The 23,425-nt window shown below is 38.5% G+C and overlaps 1 protein-coding gene across 1 annotated transcript; it reads left to right on the top strand.

Moving 5' to 3' along the window:
• Positions 1-2,348: 2,348 nt before the first annotated feature.
• On the top strand, positions 2,349-21,906 carry LOC135467465 (histone acetyltransferase KAT6B-like). The gene is given in 21 exon segments (XM_064745242.1): positions 2,349-2,485; positions 3,150-3,545; positions 3,547-3,808; positions 3,811-3,968; positions 5,748-5,856; positions 7,224-7,336; positions 8,661-8,742; positions 9,168-9,324; positions 9,875-10,761; positions 12,142-12,245; positions 13,113-13,234; positions 13,862-13,934; positions 14,518-14,748; positions 15,015-15,108; positions 15,346-15,492; positions 15,838-15,922; positions 16,064-16,223; positions 16,509-16,616; positions 17,646-17,754; positions 18,411-18,670; positions 19,020-21,906. Coding segments are annotated over 20 exon segments (5,631 nt in total). The 5' UTR covers positions 2,349-2,485; positions 3,150-3,332; the 3' UTR covers positions 21,177-21,906.
• Positions 21,907-23,425: the final 1,519 nt, after the last annotated feature.

Here is a 23,425-nt window from a genome sequence, read left to right as displayed (position 1 = left end):
AGACTGGCTGGCTGACTGACTGGCTGGCTGACTGACATTCTGGTTGATTAAAGGCTTGATTGGTTGATAATGCGGTTTGTTGGATGCCCAGCTTGCTGTATGTCTTACTGGTTGAAAGTCTGGCTGGTTGACTGGTTGGGTCTGACTGGTTAATAATCTGGCTGAATGTCTAGCTGGTGGAAAGTCTGATAGGTTGACATCCTCCTAGGTTGACAGTCACACTGACCTCATGGACGACTCGATCTCAGTGGTCAAGTAATGTAGTCAGTATTCAGTTCGCTATATATATATATATATATATATATATATATATATATATATATATATATATATATATATATATATATATAAAATCAAGATCATTGAGGTAGAATGTTCGAATCTACTTTCCGCTGAATCGACAGCGGCCTGAAATAAGGTGCGGTCGTTTCATTCACGTTCCGTTCGCTTTCCACTGTCCACAAACGTTAACCAAGTAAAATATTCCGGAGTACGATGTAATAGTAGGATGTAAAAAAAAAATAAATCTAACCGACTGGCAGGTTGACTGGTTGGCTGGTTGATGCAGATCAGACATGCTGAGTGTTTACCCCTTTGTTGATTCATTATTTGAGGAGGTGCTTTATATTAAGTCGACTAACGATGTGTTGTGGCCACTGCATGTGTAGATTATGATTGCTAAATCTTAGGTTCACAATAACACTTTATCACTTGAAAAAAACAAAACAAAAAAAAAACAAAACTTCGCCTTTAAAGTGCAAGATTGTATTGTGCGTTATAGACAATGTCCATGTAAGCTATGTAGACAATTTGAACATTGCCGATAGGCCGTATGTGTTACTGTATAATTGTGCTTCCATATAACAGATTTATGCAAACCCATAGAATTCTTCTACAAGGTATATTTATTTATTTGATTGGTGTTTTACGCCCCACTTAAGAATATTTCACTTATACCACGGCGACCAGCATTATGGTGGGAGGAAACTGGGCGGAGTCCTGAGGAAACCCACGACCATCTGCAGGTTTCTACAAAGTATAGGTATATTATATAGTACACTATATATGTTATGTGCGTACCACACATAACACCTCTAATAAAATCGGTTTGAGTCAGCCTTACGGAGTAGTCTCTTTTGCGGCAGGTATCAAGCAAGATGTGTTGTTAAAACAGACGAATTAGTATTGATTGGCAGCTTAATCCTCCTGCACAACTGCCACATAACGCTGTGGCTTCCACAAACGTGTGTCTCACGGCTTTCACACAGGCTAAACGGTGAATCAATCGTGAGTCACACACAAAAACAACGACGACAGAGAATGGTACGTTGGTGTTTTCTTCTGCTTGTGTTATGGAAGGGTTTAAATTATCTGTTTTGTGACAAGATAAATGATTTTTAATCGGTATATAATGACTTCTCCCTGGTTGTGTTACATGCATGCTTCTAAACTTCCATTGTGTAACAGCATTATGCATTGTCGTTTTCAATACCATCGAAAATAACGGATAATCGTTTATTTTTGACTGTCTTAAATGACTATAGTTACTCTGCTGACGTTATCATATATGTACGTCACATGTATGCGGGTAGCCTAGATAGACACGGTTTATATGCAGTGAACACTGTCAAGTAGAGAACCAGTGTCCTATAACGTAATGTAGGTCATGTAATGTCTAACTGGCACATTTCGACACTCAAAGATGAGAGCCTAGATCCGAAGAGTGGAAGAGAAAATTCACTTGCATATCTGAGAACCAGGGTATCATTTTGAAAATGTGCGTGTCTCTCCTCAGATGCGAAGGCGTATAAAGTGTATATTTCCATGTATAGGCAATTCTAACGAACACACGTATGGAGACTGATAGTATTTTACGATTTATATTATGCTTCGCCGTTGGCCTACGTCATCTTGTTTTTCAAGAATTGTCACCTTTGCGTTAATATTTTTCTCCGTTGTATTTACTTCCAACTATCGAAGCACATGCTCATGTTATGAAAAAGCTGATGACTGAGCCAGTCTGACCAATCAAATCGAGCCTTACAACAGTCTGGGACAAATTGTTTCGACAATAGTTATGTGAAGGAGAATGTACTGTTGTGAGCACTCGTTTAAAGTTGAATAAATATACAATTCGTAAATATTTTATCAGTTTTGAATTATGACTATTTAGTCTAAACAATAGTGTGTGGTTTGTTTGAGTTTAAAATCTCTTTTATTGGCGTATTACGGTGTGAAAAATCAGAAACTAGAAGACTACTGCCTGATTGAAATCTGAATTCTCCTTAGGGATAGGGCCGCGTCTGTTAGGGCCAAAGTAGCCATTTTAGTACGAGCAGTCTCTATTGTTGTAAACCACAAGTACCTCGCGCATTTTGCCTATGTGATTTGGCGCTAATCCGAGAGAGAAAGGAAAGTTACTGCAAATTTAGAAGGATTCATCTTAGGGGAACCATACACAATGACATATCAGAGCCAAGGATTGGTAAGTAGGCTGCAAATTTAGATTCAAAACTGGCAGTATGATCGGACAGAAAATTCGACGAATAGTCGGCACGGACGTAGGGAGCCGTTAACGGTTTGTTGTGAATATTACTGTGTCGTTATCAACTTTTCTGGTGAACGGAATGGAGGTATAATAGGTAACGGAATGTTTTTAAGCAAAGGTGGACTTATTGCAAGATGTATGTGGTTCTTTAATGTGCACAGAACGGAAAGGTTAACGTCGAATGACCGCCATTTTTGCAGCTGAGCAGAAAACAAAATATAGTGGACGCCATTTTTACAGACTCGGTTGGCGTGGTGTGCCCAAATTTTGCTGCGTGTACATTTATTTCGCGATTTCTTGTCTTCTGTTTAGGCGATATGTTTTATTAGAACAGTTGTCGATGTCACATGTTGCATTATGGCGAAACTTCAATGTAATACATGTCTTTAATGTGTCGTTTATTTGCATCATTAAACGTGCAATACGAAAATCCCGGTTTCCGTGTTGATAGTGCTCTACGCTGGCTTAGAAATATTTGCATGAACAAGAGATGGTTAAATAATGTTCAACCTGTATATCAGGTAATATGACACATCACTCCACTTAACGATTGCACATGTCCAACAGCGTGTACTAAGGTGTTGCTATCTTTCTTTTACAGACTTGAGGTGGACGCAATGGACTGAGGATTTCTTACAAACAATAACAATGCTGCAGTTCGGAACAAAAGAACAAATGGAAACTCTTGCTTTGTGTGTTCTTTTCCAAAGCGTTTGCTCGCAGTCGTTTGCAGGAAATGTTTCTAAGGCATATGTAAGATAATACAAAGGATCCATCTACCACCATGGTGAAGGAAGGGGAGCTGGCAAACTTGTCAGACTCTACGTATGTAAAATGGCTTCTTGATGCCATTCACAAAGTGAAACAACAGAAACAACGTCCAAATATCGAACGAATATGTAATGCGGTGAGACAGAATCGCAAGGTTAGTCGTGAAATGATAGAGGAACAGTTGGAGCAGGCAGTGAAAGATGGAACAGTGCTCAAGGTGTACAACAAAGGGATTGTGCTCTTACAAAGACCCGAGTTGTGTGTCCCAGTTAAAATCTAGAATTGTTAAGGTCACAAGAAAGACAGATCTGACAAAGTTGATATCAAAGACCATCAAAGAACTGGGAGAAATAGGAGGGTCAACTCTGCGCAGTGTTGAGAAATATATCTTGAAAAGCTGCAGTCTTGATATAGAGGATGAGGTGGACTTGATGCAGCAATTACGCCTGTCTTTGAAAAAAGGTATTAGTGCTGGTCGCTTTGTGAAGGATGCAGACACATCAAAATTAACTATGTCAACAGCAGTGTTGAATCGGACTCTTTTGGGAGCACAAGTAGTAGTGCGAGTAATAATAGTGCATTAATGGGACACTACGATACAGACATGTCATTTGGACAAGATGTCTCGTTTACATATGAACGGAATAAGGTATGTACATGTATTTCAGAAAATGTTCATTGGCCTTATTTATTAGCTTTATCGAGTGTGGAAATTTTTGTGTTGATGGAAGTTGTATATCTGAAATGAATTATGGTATCATTAGAAAATCATAACAGAGGTCTGACATCTGTTTTTGTTTTGCCATGCATTGATGGGTTAGAAATTATAGGATCTATATGAATTGTTAGGGTAAAATTTAATGTTAGCAGCACTAGATGATACTGAATTATATGTGAAGGGGTTTCGTTTGCCAGCAGAAATGTACACATTTTAGTTGTATATGTATTGGGGCCATAATTGTGGTTGCAAACAGTCTGACTTCGGTTCAGACATGCAGGATTTTGCATTTCAACATAAGAAAGAAAAGAGAGATAACTATGAACTGAATGAAAAATATATACAATATATATGGAAAATATATGAAAACAGTGACACTTGCAAAGACTAATTCACATTCTACAAATTGACACTTTTGATGCTCCATCCGCCTACAGACTGCATGCTTTCAGCCTGGCACTGAATATACATTCAACGTCTTAACATCACCAACGTAGTGTTTGTTGGGTCACAATTCATAAGCGATGATGCTACATTCTTTGTGACATCACCTTTTGTCAACATTTATGGCTTTGCATGTTAAGACAGCTGGCGTGCTTATTATTTGCATATGTTTAATGACGACATATGTCAGGCACGAAGAAAAATATGGAAAGTGCCCATTTACATACATTTATGATCTGCATGCCATGAAGAGGTCTAGTTTTGCATGTTATTTAGTTCGGGATGGCTCAGGTCCATTAGCAAGGGTTATTTCCCTTGTCTTGCTGGCAAAAGTTTATTTCCACTTCAATCACTTCCAGATCCTTGTGATCTGTATACACACAACTGATAGAAAGTTACAGAAGTGCCATCCTTCCTATCTTTATTTTAGACCGCATACATTCCGGTCACTTCCCATTGTACATTGTGCTTGCAGACGCAGAGGTAAAAGTGCTGTCTAAATAATATGGGAATTAATACAAAAACTTCACAACAATGTCTGGTGGTGAAACTAAATGTGTTGACTTTCACAGTTTACATGATGTTCAGAATGATAGCTCTGCTGTAATTTCATGCTATAATTTCTGGCTACTATCAGGCATAATTTCAGAATATTGTCCATTGTTGTTCATTTCCATTATAGTAGTTGTCTGCTTCCCACACTTTCAGGCAGGTGGAGAGCCTGGATGTGCGAGCTCTTGAATATCTTAATTATATTACCTAAATGGCTAGTTACCATGTTGCACATATTTTAAATATATCAGTATCGTAAAATGTGAAGCATAATCTTTCACTTGGCAAAAGTTTCACTTTGCCAAGGACTGCCTATTTATAATTGAGGTGAGCATAAAGTGTATAGATGTTATAACCTTATCCCTGTTTGTTATTTTTTCCAACGTAGCAAGGGATAGACTATTTTGGTTTTGTGATTTGTATATACATCTATTGTTAAAATTATTGCTATTTTCACCAGAGACATGTGAAATCAGTCTTGTTTTAGTTTTAGGAGCCATGGTAATGACAAAGTGTCAGGGGTACAAGACTACTGCCTGGTGTGCTTCAGAGTGTTTAGTGCTCGCAATCTTTAAAACAAGTGCGAAGTTATATGAAAGCTGAGATACTCAGCTTTGTAAATCATTATCTCCAGATTAAATATTGTTGCACAAAGAGTTGCCTAGCTTTCATAGATATCTAGCTGTTAAGGTCGTTTTTCTTGTTGGCTTGTAGAAACGGGCACCTGCTATACCATTGTGTAGCTTCTGTTGTGGTACAAAAGAAAAGAACAGGGATGGTGTTCCTGAGGAGCTTATTTCCTGTGCTGATTGTGGGAACAGTGGTAAGATCTAAAAATACCATGTAATGCTTTGTAAACTGTCAATCTGAATTTCAGGTACAAAACCTGGATTAGAATTGTCTATCTTTGCATACCTACTCGCTTTTGCCAAAAATGTGACTTTTGAAAATAAGTGTTTATTGTGTACTTAAGGATACTAATGACACTAATGTCCTGTTTCTTAGAGTGCATGTAGAGCTACTTTCATGTAATTAACATGGTGACGTAATACATACAATACTAGTTGCCATGGAAGATACATACAAGTAATGCTACATGCGCTTTGTTAAATGAGCACCAGGTTTTTAATCACTAGTACTTGAATGTAAATGTTGTGAAATAATAAGCTTCATAGTGAATACTAAATTTAAGTTGCTGTTAAAACCTGAGTGGAGTTGAGTCTGTGTAAGACATACATGCACAGTTATTTATTTATTTATTTGATTGGTGTTTTATGCCGTACTCAAGAATATTTAACATATACGACGGTGACCAGCATTATGGTAGGAAACCGGGCAGAGCCCGGGGGAAAACCCACGACCATCCGCAGGTTGCTGGAAGACCTTCCCACATACGGCCGTCGAGAAAGCCAGCATGAGCTGGACTTGGAATACATGTACAGAAGTCAGATGGGTTTTGTCAGTTTAACAAAGGTAAAGCAGAATTATGGAGTAATCACCATTTACTGTATTAGGTTGTAAGCCTGAGAAGTCATGAGGGCTTGTGGAGCGTGGTTTTTAACGAACTAGCATAGCACAATGACTCAAGAACCTCTAACCAATGTAAATGCTGTGAGTTCAATTCCAGCTCATGCTGGCTTCCTCTCCAGGTCTGCCAGCAGCCTGCAGATGATTGTGCCCTCCCCCCCAAGATTCGGCCTGGTTTCTCACCATAATGCTGGCCGCTCTTGTAGAAGTGAAATATTCTCTAGTTTGGTGTAAAACACCAATCAGAGAAATGAATGAGGATTCACAATATCCAGTTGAGACCATGTTCACCAAAGTGACAGATTTTATTTTACTCAAAGGCACTATGACTGAAAGATTACAGGAAATAGTAGGCAAATGTTTCAACTATTCGATTTACATTGTGAGGTCATTTGCATGGAGTTAAACTATAATAATGCAATACCCTATTTCGTCTAATTCATGGGAGACCTGGCCTGCTTATTTTAGCCAATATATATGTAATTGTAGTAGGAATATTCTTTTTTTCTCACATGGTTAGACCGTGTAATGAACAACATACTCATATCTTTACTTTTCCAAAAGGCTGGTAAAGAAATTTAATATTCTACTTTCAACACTACTACCATCTGTCCCAAATTTAGGGTAAGTTGGTTTTACGGTTCAGATGCTTGTATTTTCCAGGTCATCCATCATGCTTGAAGTTTTCTGTAGATCTGACTGCACACGTGAAGACATTACGGTGGCAGTGCATCGACTGTAAAACATGCTCATTTTGTGGCAGATCGGGCAAGGAGGTAAGATAATTCCCAGCATTTCAGGAATTACATGTGTTTTTAATACTAAGCAGTACTTTTTAAGTGTTTGATTGATTTTTGTAGTTCTGAGGGAAAAGTTTGTTGAAGATATTAAAGTAGATTATTCACTCTCTGGTAAATAATCTTGTCATTGTCTTTTGGATTAAGTATTTACATATTGTACAATCTTAATTTCTCTAACAAAACATTTGACAATGCACTAAATTTTAACAGATTATTTGGTGTGGGTTTAAGCTTTTCAACTCACATTCATGCTGTCATGTGTTGGGGTTGACTAGTTCTGCAGGACAGAAGATTCATGCTCTTGGCCCTGAGAGTCCACATGTAATTTCCCAGAGCCACTCATTGAGTGGTACAAGTACTGTAGTGCTGACTTTTCAGTTAGTTCTGTCTCATCACAATTTGTAAATCCAAATTATGATTACTGTAAATGACATAAAATTTCTCCTCAACAAGTGCCTCTTTAGAAGTAAGTAAATGTCCTGAAATATTACTTTTGGAACCTACATTTTCCAGCATGATATCATCCAACCATCCAAAATATTCCTCAAAGCAACTTTCTGAAGACAATTATAACTGTTCAAATCAGAAAAAATTAGCATCTTGGTCATGGACGAAATATTAGGTCATTTACAGTAAACCATGCTCAGAAATCTGGGTAAATACCAAAACTTGGCTGAAATATGACAGATAACCTTACTTATTTTAAAGCGTAATGTGCAGTATTTGACTTTTCTTTATACATTATTAATTAATTAGTATTAATGATGTCTGAAAATTTGTTCTACATTAATATTTATAATTAGTTGATGTTTCTGTTTTCCTATTTGCTCATTTCTGTTCAACTTTACTAACGGTGGATTCAGTTGTGTAATTTGAGTGGTCTTGCTTATGTTTTCTGAGTTGTCAGTGTGCATATTTGGCTGCTACATGTATGTTTAAATGGACAGTTTTTAAGATAATTCCCAGCATTTCAGGAATTACATGTGTTTTTAATACTAAGCAGTACTTTTTAAGTGTTTGATTGATTTTTGTAGTTCTGAGGGAAAAGTTTGTTGAAGATATTAAAGTAGATTATTCACTCTCTGGTAAATAATCTTGTCATTGTCTTTTGGATTAAGTATTTGATATCCTGGAATAAAGTCTTTAACAAAGAAAAAACAGCTTTGTGGAACCAAGGATGGCTAACTGAATGAATAATATATATCTGGTGATAGGAATGACTGATAATTATTAGAAATGAAAGTAAGAAAATATGAACGTACATGTGCCTTACATGGTTCCCCTCTTCTTTTTCGTTTAGGATAACATGTTGTTTTGTGATGCATGTGATAGAGGTTTTCACATGGAGTGCTGTGATCCACCATTGTCCAAGGCACCTAAAGGTAATATCACCTAGAGAAAAGATACTGTCAGAATTCCTGTTCTCTTAATGTTTATAGACCTCTCTGCTGAATTTGTTTTACTGTGATATCATCCAATTCAAAGTAGTGAATGTCATATTTCTGATACTGTCAGAATTCCCGTTCTCTTGATATTTGTATACCTCTGTTGGATTTGCTTTACTGTGTTATCATCGAATTCAAAGTTGCAAATGTCCTGTTTCTGGTAACATAATCTAATATCCGGCTACCTGCATATATTATTGCACAATTTGGCTCTTTCTCCTGGCAAAAATATAGTCGTGTGTGTTACTGGAGTAAGTTTGTATTACAAAGCTTTCCAAATTAAATGGTGCAGGCAGCAGTAAAGCTGACAAGATTTCATGACTAAATTGTTTGAGAAAGATCTCAAAACATTCTGTCTCCAGGTTTTTGGAATTGCAATATTTGTGATCCACTGCGAGGCAGTAAAAAGCGAAAGTATATGGATATGTCGTCAATGATGAGGACAAAATTTGTGAAAGGAGCCAGTGGTTCGGAGGACAGAGTACGTGTTAAGACTGGTGCAAAATCTACACCAAGGAAGTGAGTTCATATTGTTTTATACTTTCATTTAGGGTTTTCATTGATATCAGTGAAATTACATTATTGCTCATCATTGTATAGTGTGTAGGTCAAGAGTACTGAGTTCTTGAGGCCCTGTTGATTTTAATTTAGTGTTGATAGTAAGTTCTCTTGTAGGTGGGTTCTTCAGGCTCTGCCATTTGGAAATGCCTTTACTTTGAAGAATAACACAGTGGAAATATGATACATGAATGATAACTTGGTAGTGTTTGTATCTGCTTGAGTATCAGCCCTCGGCCAGTATCAGCTCCTGTCCTTTGAACGCCATTTGATGTAAGCAGCTTGGGGGGCTAATACAAATGCAAATATCAATATTAGTACCAGGTAATAAAGTGCATTTCTCAGCAATCATTGGCTATTCTCATTTGAATTTTCTTATGTTCCCCCTTCCCTGATTAGGATTATATACTAAGAACCAAATAAGGCATTTACAAAATCTGAGCAGAAATTTAGTAATAGGCCACTTGGACATAAATTACGTAGATTCATTATTTTGTACCACTTGTTACAGACCAAGCTCTGTGCCACCAAGTATGACATCAACACCTCAAAGAGGTAGACCGAAGACTCCAAAGACAAAAACTCCTGTAAACAGCACAAATGGTGACAGAAGTAAAGGGGAAGGACACTGCCACCCTACTAAATCTCCACCTGGTAAAGTACTGAGTGTTGCACAAAATGGGGAGCAGAGTTCATCGTCTGAGAGCGATTCAGAGAGTGAGGAGGACTCAAGCTCTTCAGATAATTGTATCACCATGAACAAACCTAAAGGCCTTATAGATGGCCTCTCGCGCTTCTTCACACCCTCAAATAAGCGGAAATCACGTGTATCTCTGAGTGCACTTGAGGCAAATGGTGAAAGTGGAACAAAACCACACGGCAAATCTAAAATTTCTCAGAATCACAGCAAATCGCAGCAAGCTGCAAACAAACTTATCCGCAAGTCCAAAATTTTACAGGCTAACAAGGTGAGGAGACGGAAGTTAGGCGGGCCTCCTGGCAGTGGACAGTTAAAAAGCCTGTTTGATGGGTTGTCACACCTTTTCACTGCCCCTGGTGAAACCCGTAAGAGAACTGTTCCTATGTATTCACAGCCACGACGCATGCGCAAAATCAAAATTGACCCTCCACCTCTCAGTCCATCTTCTCACACAGATCTTAGTCCTGTTTTTACCAGCACCCCGTGGAAGGACACAGGGTTGGCAGCAGAAACTGGTGCTCAGGATAGTCGAACTCCTCGCCCTGTTGGAAGGGGGAGGGGAAAGGCAGTGGTTAACAGGAAAGTTTTGTCCACCCCCGGAATGACGCCAATGAAAAAAGGACGAGGGGGCTCCGCCGCTGCAGCTACACCACCAGCCAAATCTGTAGGCCGAGGTAGAGGCCGGGGACGACCTCGGGGTAAGCCTTGACCACAGCCATGCCTCATCACATGTTTGCAGCCTTAGTTAGATATCACTGGCCCCAGTGACCCCCATCAGCATTGAATTGAATGCCTTTGGACATCCCAGTAGTGAACACGACATGATCCCCCCAAACATACTCTCCCAGCGCACTGCCAGGCATGAACTCTGTCTCTGCAGCAACTGCACCCAATATTGATGTAGCACTCGCTTCTGTTGTGTGTATGTGTTGGTGTTCTACTTTGTAGCATCGCATGCTACCAATAACTGAAAATATAAATATCTCTTTATATGTATCTTAAGTAGATTAGATTATCTCTTTGTGTTTCTGTAAGTTTCTGTAAATACCTCTTTTTCTCGGAAATATCTCTTGCATTGTTTTGCAAATCTTCGTTTACCTAAACATGTGCACTGCTCAAAATAACTTCTGATCTGATCTATTTTTTCTATTTAACTTATTAACTGAGCAGAAGAGTGTCTCCATTAGACTTCATCTGCTGTCTTGTTTTGTCGGATACTCACATATTGTACAATCTTAATTTCTCTAACAAAACATTTGACAATGCACTAAATTTTAACAGATTATTTGGTGTGGGTTTAAGCTTTTCAACTCACATTCATGCTGTCATGTGTTGGGGTTGACTAGTTCTGCAGGACAGAAGATTCATGCTCTTGGCCCTGAGAGTCCACATGTAATTTCCCAGAGCCACTCATTGAGTGGTACAAGTACTGTAGTGCTGACTTTTCAGTTAGTTCTGTCTCATCACAATTTGTAAATCCAAATTATGATTACTGTAAATGACATAAAATTTCTCCTCAACAAGTGCCTCTTTAGAAGTAAGTAAATGTCCTGAAATATTACTTTTGGAACCTACATTTTCCAGCATGATATCATCCAACCATCCAAAATATTCCTCAAAGCAACTTTCTGAAGACAATTATAACTGTTCAAATCAGAAAAAATTAGCATCTTGGTCATGGACGAAATATTAGGTCATTTACAGTAAACCATGCTCAGAAATCTGGGTAAATACCAAAACTTGGCTGAAATATGACAGATAACCTTACTTATTTTAAAGCGTAATGTGCAGTATTTGACTTTTCTTTATACATTATTAATTAATTAGTATTAATGATGTCTGAAAATTTGTTCTACATTAATATTTATAATTAGTTGATGTTTCTGTTTTCCTATTTGCTCATTTCTGTTCAACTTTACTAACGGTGGATTCAGTTGTGTAATTTGAGTGGTCTTGCTTATGTTTTCTGAGTTGTCAGTGTGCATATTTGGCTGCTACATGTATGTTTAAATGGACAGTTTTTAAAAAAGTTCAGAGAAATCATGTCCTTAATTCTATTATTGTGTGGTTAATTTTAGGGTCTACCAATGAGAAGACTGTTGGCGGTCCCCGAGGTGTGACAGACAGTGATGTGGAGATGTTCAAACAGGCTCAGGAGAAGGCTCAGCAGGTTTTGAGTCAGGTACTGTTGTTGTGGTACACAGTGGTGTTAGTTATAGAAAAGCACACGCTTCAATATTAGCCAGCTTGCCATAACGCTTTCTTACAAGAAGTTAAAACTAATGAAGTCAGGGACACCATAATAAAAACAGAAATTTACTGAAAGTAATAAAGCATTACAGTGTCCTATCTGAAGTATTTGCTCGTATTGAGTGATATAATTTACTATTTGAAACCCAGAGCAGATTTCTTAAGTGCAAAACAACTTTTAACTTTCAACAGGCACCATGATCAAAAGGAACAAAGAAAATAGCTAATGGTATAATATTGTGCATTGCATCCGTGTTATCTGTTTGTAGCATAGGTGTCAAGACTGATCTGGCCATAATATGGGAATAACAGGACACTGCCTAGAAAACAGATGTTTTTTTTTTTGTGTGTGTAATTGTAACAGTAGTAATGTTTGTTGTAAAGTTTATTTAAGATATTTCATGATTTTTCTGTAGTTTATTTTTTCTTGATTTTCATATTGAACTGTTTTTGTTTAGTATCATAGTGAGCTGATCACATTTCACTCTGCACCTTTGGATGTACGCTCTGGTTGCTGTTGCACTTACATTTATCTCCCACATATATCCAACCAACCAGGGCTATGGCAACTCCAAGACGTCTTTTATCTTCATTTGCAATTCCTTCCTGCCATTTTGTGTGAATAGCTCTGTCAGATGTACTAGTACCTCTACGCTTGCTTGTGCATACTCTTTGCTTCTTGAAATATCAGCTTGGTGTAATGGTTTTCTGTTCCTTATTGCTTGCTGCTTGATTTGCATGTATGGTGTGGTAGACCGAGTACTTATCAGAAGTGGGCATATAGCCTTTTGTTTTGCAGGCTTCCAATAGCACAGAACAGCAGGCCGAAGGTTCACAAGGGAGGTATCCACCTGCAATAGAATTTGGAAAGTATGAGATACAGACGTGGTACTCTTCTCCATACCCACAGGAATATGCTAGGTAGGCTGTGTTGCATATTGAACTTTTAAATACACAAAGAGGTCTCTTGTTGTCAGTTGTTCATTGTTTTTGTAAGGTAACATATCCTTGGGTGTTGGTGTTCAGAATTTGAAGTGACAGTTAAACTAATTCTGCATTTTCTGTTGTTCTTTTGAATTTAAATCTGGCATGAAAATGATGAAAAAAGAACACATAAGTGACACAAAAGTGTCAGATTTAAGCTTTCTGCATGTAAATTTACCAGTTGGTTGAATGCCTTCTCTCTCGAGTAACAATGCAAGCTCAATTGCATGTTCAAATCCAGGAATAAGATTAAGAACGGAAACATCTTTGGCATTAAAATTGGACAAAGGCCATGTGTGCTTCATAAAATGGCTTCCTTCTTCAGTGATTCAGGAATTTGCCAGATGTAGTTGTGTACTTCATGTTCTGTTTCCCCCCCCCCCCCCCCCCCACCTTATGAATTGGATATCCACCATGTAAAGTAGTAAAATAACCCTAAGCTTGAAATAAAGAGCAAATCATGTAGATCTGTATTACTGAAGGATATATGTTATAAAAATTGCAAAGGTTTTCATGTATACTAGTGCTACTGCACAATGTAAACCATGCTCTTTTAATTCACAGATTACCAAAGCTGTATATATGTGAATTTTGTCTCAAGTACATGAAAAGTCGCAGTATTCTATCACGCCATTATGTAAGTAGACTGTAGAGATTGTTGCTCTTAAAACCGTGGTTTTATGTAGAAATTCCAAGCATTAGTTTAATGTGAAAAGGCCACCATCATATATATGGTTAAAAAAGGTACAACAAACAAGATGATCAGGCTCTTGCAAATTGGCCTTCTGTACAAAAGGTGCTCAAGATAAAATATCAAATATTACTTTGTTTGAATTCAGATTTTGTGGTGCAGATGTTTAGATAACATAAATTTGTAGCATTGACAAAGATCTGCATAAGTGATTAGCCCCCAATGAGTTGTGATCCTCAGTCTACCTGTATTTCACGTTAGGTAACCAAATTTACCTCCAAGAATGAGAGCGGTATTTGTGTTAAGGGTTTCTGGTGTTAAAGCTTTGCTACAGTGAGGACTTTTGATTTCATGCTTTAAAATTTATTGGTTGAAGTACTTTTTGTTAATAAAGGATGAAAATTGTGCACATTTTACCTGATTTATGATCATAGTCCAAAATGTCTGAGGGCAAATTTTTTTATTAACTTTGCCATATTAATTTTTATATATGTTAATATGCCCGTATGTTAATACTTTCTGATTACAGGAAAAATGTAAGCTGCGTCACCCACCAGCTAATGAGATCTACAGAAAGGGAGAGTTGTCAGTGTTTGAAGTGGATGGCAATGTCAGTAAAATCTACTGCCAAAACCTCTGTCTGCTAGCCAAGCTTTTCCTGGACCACAAAACTCTATATTATGATGTAGAACCATTCCTGTTTTATGTGCTCACCAGTAATGACCAATATGGCTGTCATCTCATTGGCTATTTCTCTAAGGTAAGGTTTCATTAGAAATAATTCATTCAGTGCTTTTGAAGTAGACGGCACATGAATTTATTTTGCCTGTAGAAATCTAGCATTTGTTCTCCACAGTATGGAAGAAATAATCAAATTTATTCTATCAGTCGTTCATGTGGTTTAGCACATCTCTAAGTACCTGCAATGAAGAACCTCTGTGGTAAGATTAAGATGAAAAGGTGCATAAATAATTTTTCATACTTGTTTTGTATTCATTAAGAAGTTGATAACTGTTTATTTTACAGGAGAAACATTGCCAACAAAAGTACAATGTGTCTTGTATTATGAGTATGCCTCAGTTCCAAAGGAAAGGCTATGGAAGATTCCTTATCGAATTCAGTGAGTACTTTCATTTATTCATATCACAGGTATGAGTCATTTGTAATACACTTTTTTTAGTACAAGTAATTATAACTTTTGAAAAAATCTACATCTTTGATCTTCAACTCTTCATACACTGAGTAGTTTTCAGAAAGATTTTTATGAGAGTTTTTTATGCGTGTTGCTTGCTACAATTTCCAAAGTTTGTAGGATATGTATGCCACGTTGAAGCTCTTATGCATTGGTCTCTTGTAGGCTATTTGCTGTCTCGGATAGAAGGTCAGCCAGGTTCCCCAGAGAAACCCCTGTCTGATCTTGGTAGGGTTACATACCAGGCCTACTGGAAAAGTGTCATAGTGGAATATCTTTACACTCAAATGGATGGCAAAATCACAATAAAAGGTAAGTGAAGACGATCATCCCCATTTCGTGAATATGTGCGTGTTGATAAATGTGGGAAGAAGGAGTTATAATATTAAGTTCATGCTGGCAGTCAGGGTTATGGTTTAGGGATACAAGACAGCCAGCATTAAAGCACCATGAATCACCAGGTACTTGACTTTTAAAGCTCTAGGTGAATAAGCAAGAGTTGTGAATCATGGTGAAGATTGATAGTGTTTTACAACTGTTAGAATTAGGGTCGACAAAGGGCATTTAACAAAATATACAAATGGTAAAGACATTTTGTTGCAGTTCTGGTGTTATTTTGTTTTATTCAAATATCACTGCCTTTCTCTCCTGTTCCAGGCATTAGCAGAGCGACTGGGATGTGTCCTCATGACATCGCCCATGCATTACAAGCATTAAATCTGGTTACAAGGAAAGATGGCAAGTAAGTGTCATAATTAGACATAATATCATAATTAATTTAATACACGTTTTAACTTCACCTTTAGTGTGTATTTTTATTAATTGTTTGTAAATATACTGGACAGCTCTTGATCATTCTGAAAATTCATGTTGTCTGTTGCAGAATTGTGCTGCATTTGAACAAGAAACTTATTAATGAACACATGCAGCGTATGAAGGCTAAACTCCAGCGCAAGTTAGAGTTAGATCCTGATGCTCTGAGGTGGACGCCCCTTATTTCAAACCTCACCCTCATAGAGGAGGAAAAGCGAGTTGAAAAGGAGGTAGGTTTTCAATCATTTACACACCATATTTTCTCTGATTTGTGTTCTGTCTCATAGTATCTAGAGTTCTGGTATTAAGGTGTTCTATTAGAAAGGTATTACTAGTTAATAATTCTTGATAATGGCGTTAAATAAGTCAAAAAATAAATTACTTACTCTAAATGGGTAAATGGGCTTATTGTTGCAATAATTTTTTGTTAACGGTACATTTTTTTGATTTGGATGTGAATTTGTGTTATTGAACTGTTATTGCATCATCACATGTAGTCTGTCTGTGATTCACAGCTGAAGGGGATGAAAGATGTTGTAAATAGAATAGCTGAAGATAGAAAACAATTAGCTGCTGAACTGTCTCCTTCAAAGGCAGAAGAGACGAAAACCCCAAGACGCAAGGTGAGAACATGGCTCTTGTACCATTCAACTTTTAATGGAATAAGAATGCAATAACATATGAAAAGTGAAGCACAGCAGGATGTGCCCAGCCATGATTAATACAAGACACTTGTCTTTTGTGCGGACATTCACAGTGAGGAAATCATTGATCTAAATCAACTTTTTGTAGCTTATCTCATAAATCTCTTGCCTCAAAGCACTATAACCCGAGCAGCATCATGGTTGAAAGAAGTGATGAAAATTTTGATTTACGATGTTTTGTGAAACTGGGCCCAGACAGTTTGGATCTAAGTTTTACCAATTTAACAAGTGCTATATTTGCAGCTTGACTTACAACAGGAATATTTCTCAGAATTATGTGTTGGTGCTGAAATATTTCGTGTTGCACCTTTAATGTCAAATTACTTAGAAGAGGGTTATGCTTGGAATTTATGACAAGGTGTTATGCCTAAAAAAATTAACATTTTCTTTTGTGCTTCTGGCAATTAGTGATCCACAAGTCTGTCTTTTGTGGTCTTGAATAAAGTTCAGTGGAGTTCAGTGATTGCCAGTAGCTTGCTCAAGGTTTTGAATGCTTGATTTATTGTTGGCATATTCGATGATACCCATGGAGCTCATCGAAATATATTTCTACATGCAGCTGGACATCCTATACATGTGCCGTGACATGCTAACAGTAGAAAGCTGTTCCTTTCTGCATGACTAACACTAGCGATAGTCCGTAATCTAGTCTTATGGCACCATTGATAACAGTTGAATTACATCCCTTTATTGGCTCTTGCATGTTTTGTAGGAAAGAGTTCTTGAGATGTTGTCTTCAATGTTTACACGAGTTCTACGATTATATGGACTATATTACATTATTAGCACAGTATTATATTGTTCCCGGTGTTGTTAGCGGTAAAATCCCTGCTGTGAAATAATAGTGCTTTCTTTGTAAGAAACCTTCAGCTCTGAGAATTTGAGAGCTTTGTAAGAAAAATATTATCAGAAACGTGGAAACTTGCATGACATTTTACTTGTTTGTAGCCGGGAAGAAAGAGGGGGCCCAAGAAACGCAAACATAATAGTGCTAACCAAGAACCCAAAGCTAAGAAGTCCAGACAGACTGAAGCTGAAGAGGAGAATGCTACTGAAGGTATGAATCGGATTTCCAGAACCAGTAATAGAGGTAGTTTGGGCAAGATGTACAATAATCTTGTGAAACTGTGGATGGTTTTCTGGCATCTGTAAGAAGCAACATATAGATGTACCCCAGAATTTTCTGTCTGCGTTGGTGGTAACATCAAAACTGTTTTGTGCTGTATAAATGATTGAAGTTGACAGAATTGATGGAATTAAATTGCATTGTATACAGTAGCCTCAAACAAGCCTGTAGAAGTAATTAAATGAGCCCTCATCCACCTGACTCTTCTCATGCTTCTTTTCTGTGACCTGGGCATTATGGCCATTAAGTACAGATGTTTCAAAAGCAGTATTGTACAGGGAATTTTTTGTAGATTTCCCTGCTTGGTGACAATAAGTGATGGACGACGCTCTTGTGACTTATTGTTTACATAATGTTCATTGAAGACCACTGGTCTCCCATCAGTATGATAGGCATATTTATATGTCACGTAAAAGTTTGTCAGTAACTTAACAAAGGTTGGTGGTTTATCATGAGCATTCTGGTTTTCTCAACCCCCACGATACTGACCGCCAGCATATAAGTAAAATATTTTTGAGAGTGTGGCATTAAACAGGCAAATAAATACAGCTGTGACTAAACATCAACTGATCTGAATGTCATTGTAGAATCGACAGAGACAACTTCTGCTGCTAACAACACGACAATGAATGGGACAGTGGAAGAATATGTAGAGACAACTGCTGTGAACAATTCCCATGAAGTGGCAGTGGTGGAAGATACACCAAACAAGTCGTCAAAGATTTCTCCATCCAAGAAAAACTGTGCTGTGAAACCCAAGGGAAAGGCTGGGTGGCCCAAGGGAGTTAAGCGAGGTTCACCTCGCCCAAGGTTGGAGAAGAGAAACAGTAGAGGCAGGCCTGCAAAGGTAGACTTCACATTTAAGTTGTCTGACAGTGCTTACAATTTTCAGTGCTCTGCAAAGTACCTGAAATTTATTTTAAATGTTTTGAGATGTGTGTATCTGTTCTGAAATCTTACTGATGACACATTATCCAAATTGTTCATGTTACTGAGTGATATCCTTACCCTTTTGCAGCACTTCCTGGTTCTTTCCTATTACATTATATTATAGTTGTATCATTCTGGAGAAAATGATGAACTTTTTCATCTAATAGTGCATTTCATTGGTTTCATTACAAGAAGTGAAAGGATGATTGAATTTCTTGAGAAAGGTCTAAACGCTCTTACTTGAACACTTATTATTTCAACTTCAGACCCACCATCGTAGCTTGGCAGAGTCCAAACAGAACACTTCACAGAATGCTGGTCATCTTGCTGATGATGAGGATGATGAAGAGGACGAGCAGCGAAGTGAGGTGAATGGAACTGCTGAGCCTGAAGATGGGGAGGAGGAGAAGACAGAGAACAAAGAGAAGGAGGAGAAATCTGGGGAGGCTCAAGAGGAGGAAGAGGAGGATAAGGCCTTGACCAATGGAGATGCGCACGAGTCAGACGCGCAGGAGGAACAAGATGAGAAGGCTGAGGATGTAGGGGAGACTGCTGGCAGTATCAACCAAGAAGACTCTGTGAAGGACGAATGTGCCTCATCAGATATTGAACAGGAACGGGTGTGTCTGGAAGACTCTACTCTAAAGAGCAACCAACCGTCCCCCATCTCTGAGGGTCCTCCGGATCTCACCAACGACTCAGATAACATGAGAACATTGCCTAGCCCAGATGTGTCTAGCCCTGCACCAGAACCAGCCCCGCTGTCCCCACAGTGTGAGCCCACAGAGGAAAAGGTGCCTGACTCAGTCCCATCACGACAGGTCACAGTAGACAAAGAGGACTCAGAGGAGAAAGCAGAACAGGAGAATTCCAGCAGTGATGATGACGATGATGATGATGGTGATAATGATAATAAGGAAGAGGAAACCAGAGAGGAGACTAAGGAGATATCCATTCAGCCTACCTCTCCGGAAAAACCCAAATTACCACCTATTGTTCCCCCGACCCATCAGCCTGAGATGGCTGGAGCACCTGATAAAGCCTTGGAAAAGCCAATAGTAGTAGAAGAGCCAAGTAGTCCAAGCTCTGAGAGTGAGGAGGAGGAAGGGGAAGGGGAGGAGTCCGAAGCTGCTGATGGTGACCTTCCTAGTGAGGAAAACTACAATGACTTCAGCAATGATTCTACTGTGGAAGAAACACTGGGTAATTCACAAAACATTGAGGATGCTCTAGCCAAAGAGCTGCAGAACAACTTTGAGCAAATGGACAACAGCACTACGGGTGAGATGGCTAGTGAGCAGTTAGCTCACCGTGACAGTCTAGCTATGAATAGTGTGGACACACCCACATCTACACCTAACCATCCCAGCCCTAGCTGTAATAGTGTGACAGGGGTATACCCTACCCAGCCAAACTCCATAAACAATATGCAGAACACTAATCTGAATAACAATGGGTTTGGTGCTGTAGAGATTGATGTCACCCAGCTTGGGCTGGAGTCACCCACATCTATTAGCAGTAATGAGATGCCCAACACTTCAGTGGAGTCAGCAACAACTCCATGCACTCCAAATTTCTCAGACTGTGCTCAGATACAAAACTACATTGGCAATTCCAGTGGCAGCTTCATGGATACTGTGGGTGTTCCCAGCATGCCATTACCAGCGAATAGCGCCGGACCTATCCCCAACAACTACAACATGCCTCCTACTGCACCCACCCCTAACAACTACTGCTCCCCTGTAACTACGTACGCACCTGTCCTTCTGCAGCAGAACACTCATAGACTAACTCATAACAACACACCATGTAATTTACCTCGCCAGCCTCTTCCTTACCAGACCAATGCCAGCAGCTGCAGTCTGGCAAAACTACAACAACTCACCAATGGTATTAATATCATGGAAATTCTGCCAGAGAACACCATGACCCCTCCCCCAAATCTTACTCCCCCACCCAATGTGACTCCTCCACCAGCAGTATTGAGGAATATCGCCACCCCACCCATCCCTAACCTACAGCCCCAGATCTCCCACTCCCACTCCCCAGCTCTGCTGGCTCAGCAGTATAAATCCTACCAGAGAAGACAGAATGCTGCCATGAGGAAGAGCCCCAGTGTCAATGCAGGCATGACCTTTACCCCCAATGTGACAATTCAACCTGGTTCCAATGTTATCACACGGTGCAATGTGCTTAATGGATACCGAATGCAGCAGCCCATGTTAAACCATGGCTACATCCCTAATGCTGGCTTCATGAACCAGCAGCAATTTTCTCCCATGCAAATGAGTGTGGTTCATCAAGCTAACTTTCAGCAGCAGATGCAGCCTGCTCAACCCAACAATGCTGTCTACACATATGGCTACATAAACAGTGGCCTATCTACGCACACACTGAACATGAACAACATGATGAGACGGTAGCACACATCTGCTTGGGACATTGTACATATCTCTACATAACTCTCATCATCTAGAATGTCACCGGACTTGTCCTGGACCAATCATCCGGGTGATCACTTCTTACAGGCAGTTCTAGTGTATCAGAGGTTACTATGTGTATATCAGGACTTTGTTTTTAAACTGACTGATTAGTTGTCACATTTCAAGGCTTGTTATAGGGAATAACTGTACTGTTTGTTTTAACCTTCTTGACTGGATTAAGTTCAGTTGTAAGTTGAAAATTTGAAGCTGTAGAAGTGTACAGTCTTTCAGCTGATTCAGAAGGTTGTTTTTATGCCTAGTTATGATTGTGGATACTGGTAATGTTACATGGATAAGTTAAAATATTGTTTCAAGAAGGAAACATTGGAAACACCTTTTTGAGGGGAAAGCCTAGCTTCACACACTCTGTGATTAGAAATGATTGTATTATATGGACTGGTAATTTATGAACAAATTCAGGAGTTCGGTTGACACAACCTATACATTTCCCTAGAAATAAATACCTTTGTATTTTAGTCTTACACTTCGTCTACCATTTTGTGTTTTTTGTATGTAGAATTGAACATCCATGTACAGTTTTTATTTCACTCTTTAAAAGATACATTTAAGATTTGGACGTCTTGTTTGGTATATTTTTGTCTAGATTGTAAAGTAACTGCTATAAGGACGTACATGTGCATTTATTACAAAATAAATTATGAGACTTTCTATCCAGACTGTGTTCTTATTTGATCCTATGATTATTTGGAAGTTGCTAAAGCAGTGTTCAAACACTTTTAATTCCTATTCGTAAACTTCTTAGGAGTGTAATAGACTAGTGAACATTTTAGCTTTTTAAACTCTTCTTATTCTAAATTTCCTGAGGTAAAGGAGAATGCTGTGACTGGATTGAAATATGTAGGGAACTAGCATTACCATTGTTTCAACACTCTCGAGAACATGGTCAACACTACAAACAATAAGGGAGCTTTCACAGAACAAAGGGACAATTTTGCTGGTGGAAGGGTTAATTACCATATGCCCAATAAATGAAAATTCACTCAAGACAAATATACTGGAAACTGACCAAGTTGCGAACTAAAGGATTTTTAAGTGATTTGAAGTGATGCCTGTAGTTATTTATCTGTGTGTTTGAAATTAATATTATAAATCGCATGGTCAGCCACTTAGGCATTCACACCCAACTATCGACAGTCCCAGCCAATCAACAGTCCCACCCAAGCACTGACACTTTGTTGGAATTAAGCTTGAGTGTAAGCATCCTCCACTTTGTGGAGGATTTGTTTGCTTGCATGGGGTTTAGTGTTATGTCGAACTATATTTCTGTTCTTTCACATCAGCATCTTCTTGAAGCATGTGAGACCCAAAACATACACAGTGCTGCATCCCTTTACCATGTTGCATATGCCTGGACAGCACATAAACCACTTCCTACATTTGCTTTACACCATGGGTCACCACTGGCATATTGAACAGAAATCTCCCTGCCTTTTTTTGTCATGTAAAACTTAATCCATATAACAACACTTTCATCCCAAAGTATGCACAGTGATTTCAGCAGATAAGCATTTTCATTGGAAAAATGAACAAAACAAAATAGGTTCAACTAAAGTACAAATTTCAGTGAGATTGGTATTTGAGGTGTGAAACTACGACGAGGGATCTCTCCTCTTGAAATTTGCCTGTGCAGTATGTAGGTTACGTCGCGTAAATAGTGGAAACTAAGCCTAACTGCCATAAACCTTGAAATGAGCCATTCAGTCTCCAATCTGAAACTGAGTCTCTTTTTCAGCTTTGGTAGAGTATACATATTTGACGGGGCTTGCTGAAGTAGTACATGTATTGTTCCTGTGTCATACAAAAAATGTATTTCTACTGGAAGATTTTGGAATTTCCTCCGAATTGCTTAAAAAATTATATAATGTTTATCCTGGGCTTATCAAATCAGTTTGCAAAATTGAAAGTAGGTCTTTCACCAGCTTATGTCGATTTAACGTCAAAACTCACCATTAGCCATTTCCAGAGGTCCCATTTAACCACAGCTTATTCCTAAATGCATACCATTTAAACAGGAACTGATTTCAAGGGAGGTAATTTGGTGCAAACCTATTACCAGGCAAGTTCTGCCTCCAGCACCATCCAGATGAATCGATGACTAGTGATCTTCATTACATGCGAGTTGCTGGTATTAAAAAAAAAAATGTAAGAGACAATATCGTATGTGTTTG

Source organism: Liolophura sinensis, chromosome 1 (assembly GCF_032854445.1).
Source record: "Liolophura sinensis isolate JHLJ2023 chromosome 1, CUHK_Ljap_v2, whole genome shotgun sequence".
NCBI lineage: Eukaryota > Metazoa > Mollusca > Polyplacophora > Chitonida > Chitonidae > Liolophura > Liolophura sinensis.
The sequence above is the reverse complement of the archived record's forward strand: the minus strand, read 5'-3'. Positions and strand labels throughout refer to the sequence as shown.